At 39.9% G+C, this 13,897-nt stretch overlaps 1 protein-coding gene across 1 annotated transcript; it reads right to left on the bottom strand.

Moving 5' to 3' along the window:
• Positions 1 to 791: 791 nt before the first annotated feature.
• zgc:163022 (putative ferric-chelate reductase 1) lies at positions 792 to 10,505 on the bottom strand. The gene is made up of 16 exons (XM_027013288.2): positions 10,463 to 10,505; positions 10,092 to 10,272; positions 8,054 to 8,187; positions 7,845 to 7,942; positions 7,551 to 7,641; positions 7,216 to 7,410; positions 6,446 to 6,547; positions 5,927 to 6,074; positions 4,993 to 5,103; positions 4,499 to 4,614; positions 3,724 to 3,810; positions 3,426 to 3,517; positions 3,255 to 3,313; positions 2,676 to 2,813; positions 2,171 to 2,196; positions 792 to 1,728 (listed from the first exon to the last, which is right to left on the bottom strand). Exons 2-16 carry the CDS (start codon positions 10,270 to 10,272, stop codon positions 1,639 to 1,641), a joined length of 1,668 nt encoding a protein of 555 aa, XP_026869089.2. The 5' UTR covers positions 10,463 to 10,505; the 3' UTR covers positions 792 to 1,638.
• Between the last annotated feature and the right edge of the window lie 3,392 nt (positions 10,506 to 13,897).

Genomic DNA, 13,897 nt, shown 5'->3' with positions numbered 1-13,897 from the left:
CGTGTCAATCTTCTGCCCATGTGCCTCTTTGGCCCACTCCTAACACTGCCCTTGAATCTGACTTCATTACTCTCAGTTCTGACTTTTTTCTTAATTACTGCACAATGGAGACAGGCAGATGCAAACTTTTTAATAATTTTACTGGTTATTAAAGGGTATTGTTCCCAAGAAACATGACTGATGTGAAACTGAAGTGTTAGTGCAGTGTTTATGCTAAAAGACCACAATGCATTCTAAAATAATGAAAACAATTATTTAAAAATAAAGATATTGTAATTAAATTACTACATTATAGTGTTTGCTCTTGATTGTGAGATTCTCTTCTTACCTATTAGATCAAATCCCAAATAAGAAAACATTGGTGTCACAATTAGTCCCTGCCATCTTCCATGGTTTCCGTCTTGTGTATTTTAGTTCCATGCCGTAGTTTCGTTTTCTCCGCCCCTCGTTTGATTTTCCACACCCGTCCCCTGTTTCTAGTCTTGTTAAGTTCATGTATTTAAACCCTGTCATGTGCCCTGTGTCTTGGCTGTTCATTGTGTCTGGTGGATGTATGAAAGTCCGTCTGTGTTTCAAAGCCTTCGCTATGACCCTGGACTACACACATACGTCCACCTCCTTACCGCTCACTGTTACAGTTGGTGAATTTCCGAATCTTAGTGAATTGCATAAGTGGGGTTTAAGATTTTATTTTTTTCTGAAACGGTTGGTGAATGAGGCCCAGTAATTCTTAAAGGAGAAAGCATGAGGTTTATGGACATTTGGTTTATTATATAATAAAGTGACGTGATTGCAAAGGCATGTACTGTTCAGTAAGCATGGAAATGAATACAACAAGCCATTACGAATATTTCTTGTTAATAAGATAAATACAACTAGACACAAATAAACAGAGACTGGGGGATGGACATATATAGCTACACTGTGAGCTCTGTAAGAGACAACACATGTATGTAGGCAATTTGAGGGTTTGTCTGCATGAGTTCATGAGCTTTTTTGCATTCTCCTCATGAGATATCTGAAGAAAAAGTGCCTGAGTTGAAGGGCATGTTAAAATTCAAAATGTAATTCTAAAACACTCAAGAATCTTTTGAGTCACAGCATGCAGGAATAAAAGTTTCAGAATAAATCAAGGTTTCTATAGGGAATCACTATCAATGTAATATTTTAACCATTAGCTGGAGCATTACCAATACATTTGACCTTAATTATCATATCGTGGTAGGCTACTGATTAGTTACTGGAAGTAAAAAAGAGAAAGAATGAACTGTTTGTTGTTTACTGAGGTATGTTAAACATACACGGATGTGTGTTTTTGCACTCAGCCAAGAACGGCAGGGACTACATTATTCATCATTATCTGAACTAGAACTATGAATGGCTATGTAGCCCAATTACTCTTCAATGCATTACAATAGCAACTGAAATACAGAGAAAATCCATTTACCAAATAAATGATTTAGCTAATACAGTATTCAGCAATTTAAAAAAAAAAATGCTGTATGCATACTGAAATCCTAATTTGATTCTTGTATCACTACAAATGCAGAAATCCTGAGTTTCTATAAAAAAAAGTAATAATCAGCTTGAATTTGTTTTATATGGCTGTGATGACATATAGGTTTCTTCTTTCAGAAGTTATACATTCCCTATTCCAACAAGAAGAGTCACGAGGAATGCCACATTTCCCAGGAAGAATGCTAACATGATAAGTACTTCTGGTCTTATCTGTTGAAAGTAAATGAAAATAAATAAATAAAACTTGAAATGAAGATATATGCATCACATGGATCAATTCATGAATTATATACTGCAGTGTTTCAACACATCCTACCTAATGTCACGTTCACATACCAGAGTGTCTTCCGTTTCCCGGACTGCCTGACTTACTTCTCTGCTTTTCTGTTCTCTATTTCTATGGTTCCCTGTCTCCAGCTGTTCCTTGTTTGTCTGTCTTTAGTTCTCCTAGTTCTTTCGCATGTGTTCGTTCCCAGTACCCCAATCATTACATTTAACTTTTATCTTGTACATTTAGCTATGTACATAAACAACGAGAGTAAATAGGAATAAGAGCCTAATATCTTTAAACTTAAGACAATTGCTGTAGTCACTCCACAGTAATTCGGCTACTGTGATTTAGTCATTAAAGCAAATAGCTTTGAACACTTACCTGGCCATAATCATCTCCATCAACATCTGAAAAAACAATACATTTATATAATTTGTGATTCAATTTACTTAAAAAACAACCCCAAAAAATCCCCCAAAAGGTAAAAATACTTAATTCATCATGTTGGGATGTTAAAGCTGCCTATCTCCGCATTTTACGCACATGCATTTATCGCCATTCAATGCTGCTATAAGAGTTTTAACCAGGACAAAGAAAACAGTGCATTACTCAAGTTCTAAACTCTCTACATTAGCTTCCACTTAGTTATATAACTGACTTTAAACCACTACTACTAGTCTACATATTAGTCCAAGAATTCCTTTCTGATATGCGCAAAGAGTATAAGCCCAGTAGGTGTCTTAGATCCATGGATATAAACCAACTTGCAGAGCCAAGAATTAAAACCAAACTTGGTAAAGCAGCTTTCATCTCTTATGTTACACCAACTGGAATCAACTCCCAGTCCAACTTTATCAAAGTGTTTATCAGGAAAGTGACTGTTTACCCTTTTCCGTCCATTTCTGATGAATGTCTAGGAACAGGAAAAACAGGGCCTCCCACGCCACAAAGCCTCCCATCACCTTTGGCAGCCAGCCATCCTGAGAGGGGTCCACCAGTATCAGACCAGTGAATATCGCTGCCACTGCATGTACAATGAAGACAAATTTACATTAGCTTAGGAATACCGACATAAACTCCACTCTTATTCTCTCCCTTGACTCAAAGACAGTCATGGAGCAGCAAGCCAGTCTCACATACAGGCAGAATACCCACCAGCTTGGCCTTACAATGTTTCCAAGTTGCCCTTTTTACACACATTTTTCACAACAGGCTTTCCCTGAACAATCTGCAGCAGTTATGATGCTTTCAAAAAGTGCGTGAGGAAAAATATGTAACTCTGCTTGTTCTGTAGCAGGGCCTTCCTTACTGAATAACCTTGGTTAGTCACTCTCCCAAGGCAGCATAATAGAGTCTTTTTTTCACAAATGTTTGTGGTGAATACAAAACTAAAGGAGAAAAAAGGGTCAGTGTGTATGTGCAATTGTAATGCTGGGTGTTTACTGATGGTGAGGCTTTTTCCTACCTGCCAGTGCTTTGATGGCTAGTGCATTGATAGCGTGGGCCCAGTTGAAAATGAATCTCCTGCAGGGAAGGGACACCAAGCAGATGTTAACCCTCATTAGTGGCCAGCCTCCCACTTATTGTTGTTGTTGTTGTTGTTGTTGTTGTTATCATCTCTCTGTGTCTCTCTCACCTCTCATGCTGTGGGCCACAGCGGAACATGGCAGCAGTGGGCTGCACCAGGCTGAGGATCATCACCATACAGCCCAGTACCGGATGAGCTCCCTGCACAAACACAAACACACACACACACACACACACACACACACACACTGTTTGACATGGCATCTAACAATTATCACATTTAATGTTTACAGATTATTTCTAAAATGACTCAGAGTCTATGTACAGGCTTATAGCATCTAACTTAAAGTTAACTTGTTTTCCTTGTAATAGTTGAAGCACGTGGTGATCACAAAATCTGTATTTACCCCAGCCCAGTCCTGAGCATATGAAAACACCAGGATAAACGCAATGATGGTCGCAGCAACTGACAGTAGCATCAAAAGCATGTGTGCCTGCAGAGGACAAAAAGAGAGAATGGAAAACCCTGCGCCTCCTTAATACAGCCCCTCCCCCCAAACCAGCAGCTTCTAAGGCATTTGTTAGCAAATGTTAGTCAAAATGCTGATAAATGAAGCTTGTTCAGTCGTACTGCACATGGGGCAATGTTTGTTTTTCCTCTTCTGGAGTTACCAGGCTGTCTAATTTTTGACCTGCTGTACCTGATGCATTTTACCACCTGATCCAGGTCACGAGGAGTGTGACAATTATCTGTGTAGTGTAAGGGATTATTATCTGTGTAGTGCAAGGGATTATGTTCTTCACTGAAAAAAAGGCACTCTACTGAAGATGCTACACAAGTGTTTTGATTTAACTGTTACACAGCTCCGTGGAATAAACAATCAAATAATTAATACATCCAAAAACATTATTTAATGTTGGGTCAATGATATTTTCTTTAATAAGTAGAACCACCCAAATTTCTGTCCTGATTACTGTCAGGGTTTATGTTGTGAAAGATGGCTGTACATTGTGGCCATACATGTCTTATTTAACTAATTAACTGATGTTAAAGCAATACAATGTCTACAATTCAACTTAAAAATGTTTTTATTCATTATTCACTGGAGTATTTTAGAGTTTAGCTAAAATCAGAGGCACAGTACACTCAAATGTCCTTAGTCAATTAATACTGAAACCTACCACAAACCAGAAGTCTTTTCCGCAGCACCGAGTCCCCCGGGTTGTTTTCTTGAGGTAGCGTGCAATAAGCATGCCTACAGAGCCAGTGGTCATCCAAGAGATAAGCATGAGGCAGCCTGGCCATAGAGCACAGTCATTAGAAGGGCAAGAACATGCAGAATTACGTCTGGCACTATAGAATAAGTGAACTCAAAGGCAAAACAATCACAAGTTCTGGAACTCTTTAAAATATGGAGAAGAAGTGGTGAAAGAAAGCTGAAGAAATATTAGGTTTGGGTTTTTTTTGCCTTCATTTTATAAGCTTAATAAAGTATCCATCAGGATTGTAATAGCCCAAATCAGGAAATTCCTGAGATGTGTTCTTAAAGACACAGAGGCATGTGCCCTTAAAGGCAGTGGTTTGTTTCTGTAGGCACTCAGGTCAGACCCAGTACAAAGACTCCATTTTTTTGTGGCATCCAGTGGAGCTGCTTTAAAAACAGAGCAGTTCTAACCATGAGCTTTGACGATCGCTGGGTATTGTTCTCCACCCAGGACCTGAGGGCTGTAGAGATCTATCTTAGCGGAACTGATGATGGGTGTATTGGGGTGGATCTGGATGACTCCTGATAGGAAGAACACAACAGTAAGCAGACCTCAAGAACCTAACACTGCAGCTGACACCCAGCAGGTTCATTCTTTCCACTTTTCAAAAAGCTTAATACAATAATTATAATATCTGTACTAGACAATCAGATAATACCATATAGATTGCTTGTTAGAATATATATCTTTACAGCTTTTTAGATAACACTATAAACAAAACTAAAATCAAATTCATTTGCAGACAACAAAACTGCACCTCCATGAGCACAATCATGTGGCAACCTATTATTTTGGTGATAAACAATGAGGTGACATTTTTGACATTTTGTTGACAGCAATGTCTTTTCGTATATTTAGGATGGGTTAAGCAGATTTTTGATCTAAGATAAAGATTCCCACAATAAATGCTGCTTAAACACAATTTATCTCATTAAAAGCTCCACTCCTAAACACTACTGCATCTCGCAATTCTCACTGCTAAGCAGTGTACATAAATGAGTACATAAAAAATACTATTATTGTTGTTATTTAACAAGAATAAAATGTCAAATGAAAATATTTCTGCCCAGTTACTTTCATCTGACAGATGCCCTCACTTTGATAATAAACTTCATCCTTGGTTTCATATGCTTTCATTTTACCCATTGAGTCAATTTCCAAATCATCCATTGCCTGTTGAATGTAGAAATATTGCACATTGTGTGGGTGGAACAGGTGGGTGATTTCTGATATGGAAAATGTTACCTAGTTTATAACAATCCATTTAAAAAGAGTTACGTTTAAATTACTGTGAAAATGACACAGACTGACTCAGGTTCTGGGGTGGAGCTTTGTGCTGCCTACCGTTTTGGTCTACTGGGCCATTGGCCAGGAAGATGTAGTAGCTGTTTGTGGAGGCCGAACTCCTGGTGGTGCTGATAGAGTTTCGAGAAGTGAAAGAGCAGCTGATGACACCATTGGTAAATGACGCGTTGAAGTTTGTAACGTTGCCCTTTTAAACAAAGACCATGTGAGTATGTGTGCATGTGGGTCTGTGCATGTGCATGAGACATGGAGTGAATGTGTGTGTAAGTCCGTTAGAGCAGAGATAGGTAGGGTTTTAATTATGCGTTTCAAAACATGTATTTAATCACATTTTAAGTATTTTGTTATTTGTACTAGACTGAAGTGACAAAAATAGATTTGCATCAAAACTGGTATCACTTATATCATGTAATATATGTGATGTATCATGTTTCAATGAAAAAAAAATTTTTTTTTAATTAATTATATCCTTGAGAGTAGTGTGTATTTTTGACTGAACATGTGTAGGTCAGCGTGCATTATTAGGCCATACTGTAGCAGGGTGAAACCTCTCCATACCATTCTAATAGTGGTTGGTGTTGTAGTTCCAGTTGAGAAAGCATGCTGCAACTGGATATTACCCTGAGAGTTTTTCCCACAAATGTAGATATCATCATTTCCCTTGTGAAAACAATGAGAAGAGGATCAAGTCCAAAACCAGTCCACAATATACAAAGCCTTTCACATGAAGAACTTAATGTACATCAACAGTAATCTCATATGACAAATGCAATGTAACCATAACAACAGATCATTTGGCTTCTTTCTGTGTGTTTAGGCCACTGCACTCAGAATAGGTGTTGGCAGCTGTATGAAAAAAACAGCAGTGTAAACAAACTCTTAATTGAATGTTTAAAAGCATTGAGTGGTGGTCACCTTTATCCCTTTCCAACTGTGCCATTAACCAATTAGAACATCACTGAATATATTAGCAGAAGCAGGTGTATTAGAAGAGGGAAGATATGATGCGGGCATTGGGGCCCTGGGAAATATGCTTTCTGTGTTGAATCATTACACTTGATTGTGAATATGCATAAATATATGCACAGATGTAGCAATGTAAGACTCATGTAGGCTATACATTATTATAGACAAACTGCTTCCAGCGGTTAACTTCAGCCCATTGGCTATGATTGCTAAACAGTCTACAAATTGTTAGATAAATCAGGTCAGTCAAATGCTATTTTTTTAATGCTTAGGAAAATAAAAAATGTAAATGCAAATATTATGTGCAAATTATGTAATGTGATAGACGGGTGCAATTCAAACGAAAGACTGGAAATTGATACCATTTGTTGGTCATCCGAGAAAGCAATGGCGACGTAGCCGTTTGAAGGACCAAAGATCTCAAAATTGAATCCTGATCCATCAGACAATGGCATGGCGGACATGAAGTAGCAGTTGGAGTTGGTAAAAGGGTCACAGTTACTGGGCTGGCTGACACATGTCTTAGTAATTCCACAACCTGCACTAGAAATACCATTCTTAAGAAAACAGATGGGGGAGAGTTTTTGTTACTCCATTGTTAGAGCATCCAAACAAGTCAATGCATCCCAAAATTATCAAAAGGAGTTGAAAAAGAGTGAAACAGATTGGATGGATGGATGGATGGATGGATATTCACCATTGCTGTGGTACCATTCCCAGTGCTATAGGTCACCTGTGCACTTTTCACACCCACCCAGAAGCTGGAGTAAGCCTGGACAAATGTTGCACTGGGAAACATTTGTTACAAAAGCATTCAGTAACAACATTCAACTGACAAACCCTCTGTTCGATTGCTACAGGCTAAAAGGATTATTGTGAGTTAAAAGATGAAAGATATTTGCTCATAAATTACTGATGCAGGGATAGACAAGAACATGGTGCAGACAAAATTAAAATAGTGATCTGCTGGACAGGAGGCCAGCCTCACTACCTGAACTGGATGTTGTTGAGGTTTCCAGATGTAGGAGCTTTCCATATACTCTGGATTTGGGATTTTGGGGTAGGTGATGAATGTGAGACAGCAGCGCTCTGAGGTTCAACAACATAAGAAATTGGATTGGGTAGATTTTTTTTTTTATTTACTTGCAATGATTAATCAGTTTTCTAATTAAGCATTTTACAAAGTAATTGTAGGCCTACATGCTGTCCTGAGCAGGCTAGCAGTTGGGCACCAGTACCCGCTGAACTGAAAGAGCCAAAAGGAGTAGAGCCACCGATCAGGCGAGCTTCCAGCAGAAATCCCAGGAATGTGCCAGACTTTGCACTGAGAGTCACTGAGGAAAAAAAAAAAAAACACATTACGGTTTTTAATATTTGCTTTTTAATTCTGTCTCAAAGATGTATTCAGTGCAGTGAATAAATAAATGGTTTACTTCTTGGTTGATTTTATCAGATGAAATTAATGAATTAATTAATTATGCTGGAATTGGAATTTTTCTTTTGTCATGTGGTGGTTGCCTTGTTTTGGCCACTATAGTTGGGCTTGTGCCTCAGGGAGTATTTGTGCCTGCTTTGTGCTTGGGAACTGAACATATTATTAATGGAACCATTGTCAAGTTTTCTGACCATTGATCTGCAACCACCCAGCACCCAAGGTAATAAGAATAACTGAAACTCTTGGTAATAATTTAAAATCAGTATAAAAAGGCTTGAAGTGCTGGAGTACAGCCACCAGCTGTAATGCAGTCTCTGGGGTCTAAATCTATTAACTTGTAACTTGCATAAGGAAATGACCATTTTCTCATCTGGACTTATATGGACAGATGGATGCAACTTAGTTGCATCTCAGATTCATCACTCAGATTCATCATTCATCAACATGTGTTGACAGATATTGAATGACTAAGTAAGACCTAAAACTTTGGACCAGAACTTTGGACCAGATAATACTGAATTTAAATGCTATTGTCTGGATTAATGAGCTCTAAACATACTCTCACTCTCACTCACTCACTCTCTCTCTCTCTCTCTCTCTCTCTCTCTCTCTCTCTCTCTCTCTCTCTCTCTCTCTCTCTCTCTCTCTCTCTCTCTCTCTCTTGTTTTTGAGCAGTTGTTAAAAGCACTGCACTGCTGACAGGCACAAGACAGTATAACAAGGCACACAGCAAAAAGCCTTGGGCAGTGATTATTCCATTTTGTGACACTAGTCTGCTATCTATCCCAACACATAAAACATATACTGTAAATGATAAAATTATGAGTTGCAGACTATGAGGCTAGTCAAAAACCCTTGCTGTATCCAACTAAGGACAGTAAATTAATATTTAATTAAAAATAATTAACAATTTGATTTAATTAGTGCATCTGTAAACAACCAATAAAGTTTAAAAATATATATATAGCAGTAAGTATCCTAAAATAATTAGCAACTGTCACAGCATGCAAAACTAACTTTAGTCCCTGCTAAACTTGTATATATTTCAATGTAAAGTGAACCACACCACTCTGAGGCATATGAACTAGGGGAAGTAATCTCAGATTTATTTCGATATACTGTATATCGTACAGTAGTATATTGTTTAAAATGATAGTTATGTTTACAAAGATAAACTGGAGCGCAGACTGCTCCGTTTCCCCCCCCCCCCCGTCCCTCACGTAATTTCCGCGTATGAGTTGCCGCTACCACCACTGACCACTTGTTTACGTACACCTAACAAACGAGAAACCAATCTAACTTTTTAATGAATAATTGGCTACCCGAATTGCATTTCTATGTGCCCAGTTATCTTTTTTATTTTGAAAATATCTGGCATTTGCGTCTTTGTAAAAGGTTCACCCTTAATCACACAGATTTTGGATCTGAACTACCATAAATCCTACATTTCCATTGTTTGTATGTTTGTTCATTCGTATGTATGTGTGTTTGGTTTTGATAATACTGAATTTAGTTGGCAGATTATGCTAGTTAATCAACTGAAAAACTGTAAATTCACTTTCAGGAAATATTTATCCTTGGACAAAAAAAGCACGATCTTCATGTTTCCCTCCCAAAGTCTGAAAGCAGCAATCGGTTACACAGCTACAACTATTAGAATCTTCGACTCTCTAAACAGTTACAAAGCGAGTCAAAACAGCATATACATTTTACTTTCTACAATATTGGACAAATAATCAGAAGCCGAAGAAAATATATCTGGATTATCCTACGTTTAACTTCGGGAGCATTACGGCAACCTACCTGTGACTGCATCTCCCGCACTGTAGCTGGTCTTGTCCACGGTAACAGAATAGGGGGCTGCGCTGGTTTGAGCGCTGGACCCGTGATTCGGTGCCATGGATCCGCAAGCGCTAGAAATCAGGCCATTTTTGTAGCACTCCACTATCCGCACACAAGCAAAGAGGATGATGTACGCACGCATCTATAAGAATGAGTAAATGATGGACGTTAGATGTTTTTTGATGGATGATGGATGTTTGTTTTTTTTTTACAATAGAATATTAAAAGCCAAACAGCCCAAATCCACATGTATTATTAATAATAATAATAATAATACTTTTAACTAGACAACAGAGAATACGGTTGGCGTGAAAGCACCTGTTCACACTCACCTTAGCTGCGAAGACGAACGCAGGAGAGAACCGCCTACATGTGCTGTTTACTACACCGTCCCTAGAGAAGTTTCTTTAGGGGGCGGAGACAAGGCTGTGGTGGCAATTAACGTGTCTTTTTAGTGCCGTAAATATTTTATACAGCACCGGCGCTACATGTAATCGTTCAAAATAAACATTTTAAAACACATTTAAAAAAAACTACAAGAAACAACAACAGTTAATGGTTTTGTAAGTAATTACGAAAATTAAAGATACAGCTAAATTTATCAGATGCATTTTAAATGGACTACATACAATATTGCAGTATCGGTATTAATCACACACAACATTTACAAGCAACAATGAAATATTGAATTTAAATTAATTACACTGGTCAGCTTTGATTTTGCCTCTTTTTTTCCACAGTATACTCATGTAATTTTATTGTAATGGTACACAGGATGACAAATATTCTGTGCCAAACCACTAGAACTTCACATAGGGCCAGTGCGCTCATTTCATTCTAGAAACCATAACATCTCAACCTCTTCACAGGGGTCATCAGGCAGGGTCCTCCCTTCGTCAGTGGTTCACTGAATTACGCCAATGACACCTCCAGAAGGCTGGCTCAACAGTGAGGTCTGCCCTCATCCCCTTCTCCACACTCACTTTTATTTTTAAGGAAAGTTCTATGTTCTAAGTTAGCGGACTACTGCTGGACAATGAAGAAAGATGTTCCTGAGTAAGTTTGTACACATATTAAGAATAATAACACCCTTTTATATTTGAAGAAGTAATATATAATGAATGTCAAATTTACACACTTAAAAACCATACGTGATGGAAAATTCTAAAATATTATTCAAATTCAGCATAAAAAGTACTACATGGTCCCCCTACTTTAGTCTGGGAAGCAAAAGCAAGTTCAGATTTTGTTGCCCAGTGTAAAGTCTGTAGGGAGGCCCGTGACATTCTGGGAGTCTTCACCGTGCCATCTCTCTCTCTCTCTCTCTCTCGCTCTCTCTCTCTCGCTGTCTCTCTCTCTCTCTCTCTCTCTCTCGCCATCTCTCCCTCTCCCTCTCTCTCTCTCTCTCTCGCCATCTCTCTCTCTCTCTCTCTCTCTCTCGCCATCTCTCTCTCTCTCTCTCTCACCATCTCTCCCTCCCTCTCTCTCTCTTGCCATCTCTCTCTCTCTCTCTCTCTCACCATCTCTCCCTCTCCCTCTCTCTCTCTTGCCATCTCTCTCTCTCTTTCTCTCTCTCTCTCTCTCTCTCTCTCTCTCTCTCTCTCTCTCTCTCTCTCTCTCTCTCTCTCTCACCATCTCTCCCTCTCCCTCTCTCTCTCTGGCAGTGGCGGTTGCCACAGTACGCATGGCCAGTGGTTATCACTTGTGCGGTGAATCAGCCATAGCACTCTAAAACCAAGGCATGCGTCGCTCATGCTGTGGCCTCTCCGAAGTCCTGGTCTGGATATATTCACGTGCCCAGAAAAGCTCTGCCTCTTCCCCTTGGCTGCAGCGGTGATCTGTGTGGTGACAGCAACAGTAGAGCTCCTCTCAACCACCTCAGCTACTCTCCGTTCTTTGCTTTCTACCAGCTCTGACTCTGCATGTTCAGTGCCTCCAGAACCTGTAGATGCTCCCACGCAAAACAGGAACAATACTTCCAGGGAGATTGCACTCTGTGCCTTTGGTCCACTGCTGTCACTGAGAGCTCCACACATCTTTAAGCTCAAGATTTTTTTTCCTGAGGTCAGGCAAAGCCGAGTATCCACAGCATGTTGACCATTATTGCATGATCCTGTTTAGACATCCTGCATAGACGTGAGCCCGAGCGTGTGCCCTCAACTCAGATCTTCCAGCTTTCTCCCTCTCATGTCAACATGGCTGCTGTTGCTGGTGATTCAGCTGGACTGTCATCACTCCTCAGCCATTCAGCATGACACATGGTGTGAGGGAGCACACCTGATCATAGCCTCAAAACCGGTGAGTCTGTGCCGATGAGTGCAGTGAGCTGATTTCTGCCTTTGCCGCACTCGACCCAAAGCCTATGGTGGCAGCAGATCTTCCCAGCTCTGGGGTTGATACTCCCGCTGCCGTTTCCCCACCGGCTCAAGTTCATCGCGGTTCACCAGCCTTTCCGTTGCCACTCACTTGGGGGCCACTCGGCACATCGTGTCCTTGTGGAGTTCCCCCACCATGTAGCGGTGTGCCTCCACATCTCTCAACACTGACGGTGAGATCTGCTCTCTCTGCCTCAGCTGCATGGTGGCTGACTGGTGTGGCGAGTTGCTGTGCTGTCTCAGCTCCTCTGGCAGCAGTGTGTTCAGGTAAAAGCCTACTTCCAGCTCCTACTGTGCAAGCTAATAGAATGCAGGTATGTCTGCTGGACCATTGTGTGATAGACAGTAGTCTGGCATATATACACAGAAACATTCAGAAATTAAAGGTGTATATCACCCCTTTCTGCTGGGGATTACTTCTGTAATTGACACTTGGGGCCATTTGATCCACATATCCACATAGATCCACATAGCAGTAGAAGGGTACACACACACACACACACACACACACACACACACTTGAGTGTGCATTTGTGTGTGTGTGTGTGTGTGTGTGTGTGTGTGTGTAATACCTTAGTTGAATAGGCCTTTAATGTAATTTCACTCAAAATGAGAAGACTTGAGAGAACATTGCTTAATCAAACTAAATCTCCTTTTGTCTCACATTATCAGAAGACAACACTATCAGTCATTTATGTCATGCCTGTCATGGTGTGGCACGTACCCTAGCCCAAGGGACTCACCCACTGACACACACACACACACACATCGTACCTGCCCTATTCCCAGTCACATAATTATTGAACACGAACACCTGTGCTTTGTTCACCTTAGTTTCCTCCCCTATCTGAGCCAACAGGAACTCTCCTGTAGTGCTGCACATTGCTCACTTTTACCATGCTAATGACGATGCATTACGTTTGTTACTGTTTTTCAGCATCTCCACTCCTTGCGTATTACTTCCAGTGTGTTTTACTTTTATTTACTGCTTTTTAGTCAGCTTGCTGCTGTGCTTTTTTGTTTATAATGTTCTACTATGTAGAATAAAGATTCTTTTTTGCACTCATGCCTCACTCCCTCCCTGCCAGTGGGACAATGCTCTTGCATATCAACACTTTCATGTATTAGCTGATGGTTAACAGCAACAGTGAGATGTGATGATTAAAAGCAACACATGCTCACAGCAGTTGTATGACCACATATTCAACAGGTGTCATAGTCAGGAGGTATTTACTGAGTGCTGTACTCACTCACTGAGTGCTATAGTATATTAATTTAGGAGCTTCCTGGATTCCTGATGATTCATGGCATAACTCGCATATTACCTGAGCCCACAAGAGTTTGCTATGATATTTATAACTTAAGTATTACACAATGTGCCACTGTTATCAG

The sequence above is a fragment of the Electrophorus electricus genome, chromosome 10, assembly GCF_013358815.1.
Source record: "Electrophorus electricus isolate fEleEle1 chromosome 10, fEleEle1.pri, whole genome shotgun sequence".
NCBI lineage: Eukaryota > Metazoa > Chordata > Actinopteri > Gymnotiformes > Gymnotidae > Electrophorus > Electrophorus electricus.
The sequence above is the reverse complement of the archived record's forward strand: the minus strand, read 5'-3'. Positions and strand labels throughout refer to the sequence as shown.

Excerpts from the sequence above, each read along its gene's own strand:
- zgc:163022 (XM_027013288.2), bottom strand. The coding sequence starts at position 10,272 with ATGCGTGCGTACATCATCCTCTTTGCTTGTGTGCGGATAGTGGAGTGC. Across the intron at positions 4,615-4,992 it reads AGCGATCGTCAAAGCTCATG|GCTGCCTCATGCTTATCTCT; the intron begins GTTAGAACTGCT and ends CTCTATGGCCAG. Across the intron at positions 2,814-3,254 it reads AGCCATCAAAGCACTGGCAG|TGGCAGCGATATTCACTGGT; the intron begins GTAGGAAAAAGC and ends TTGTACATGCAG.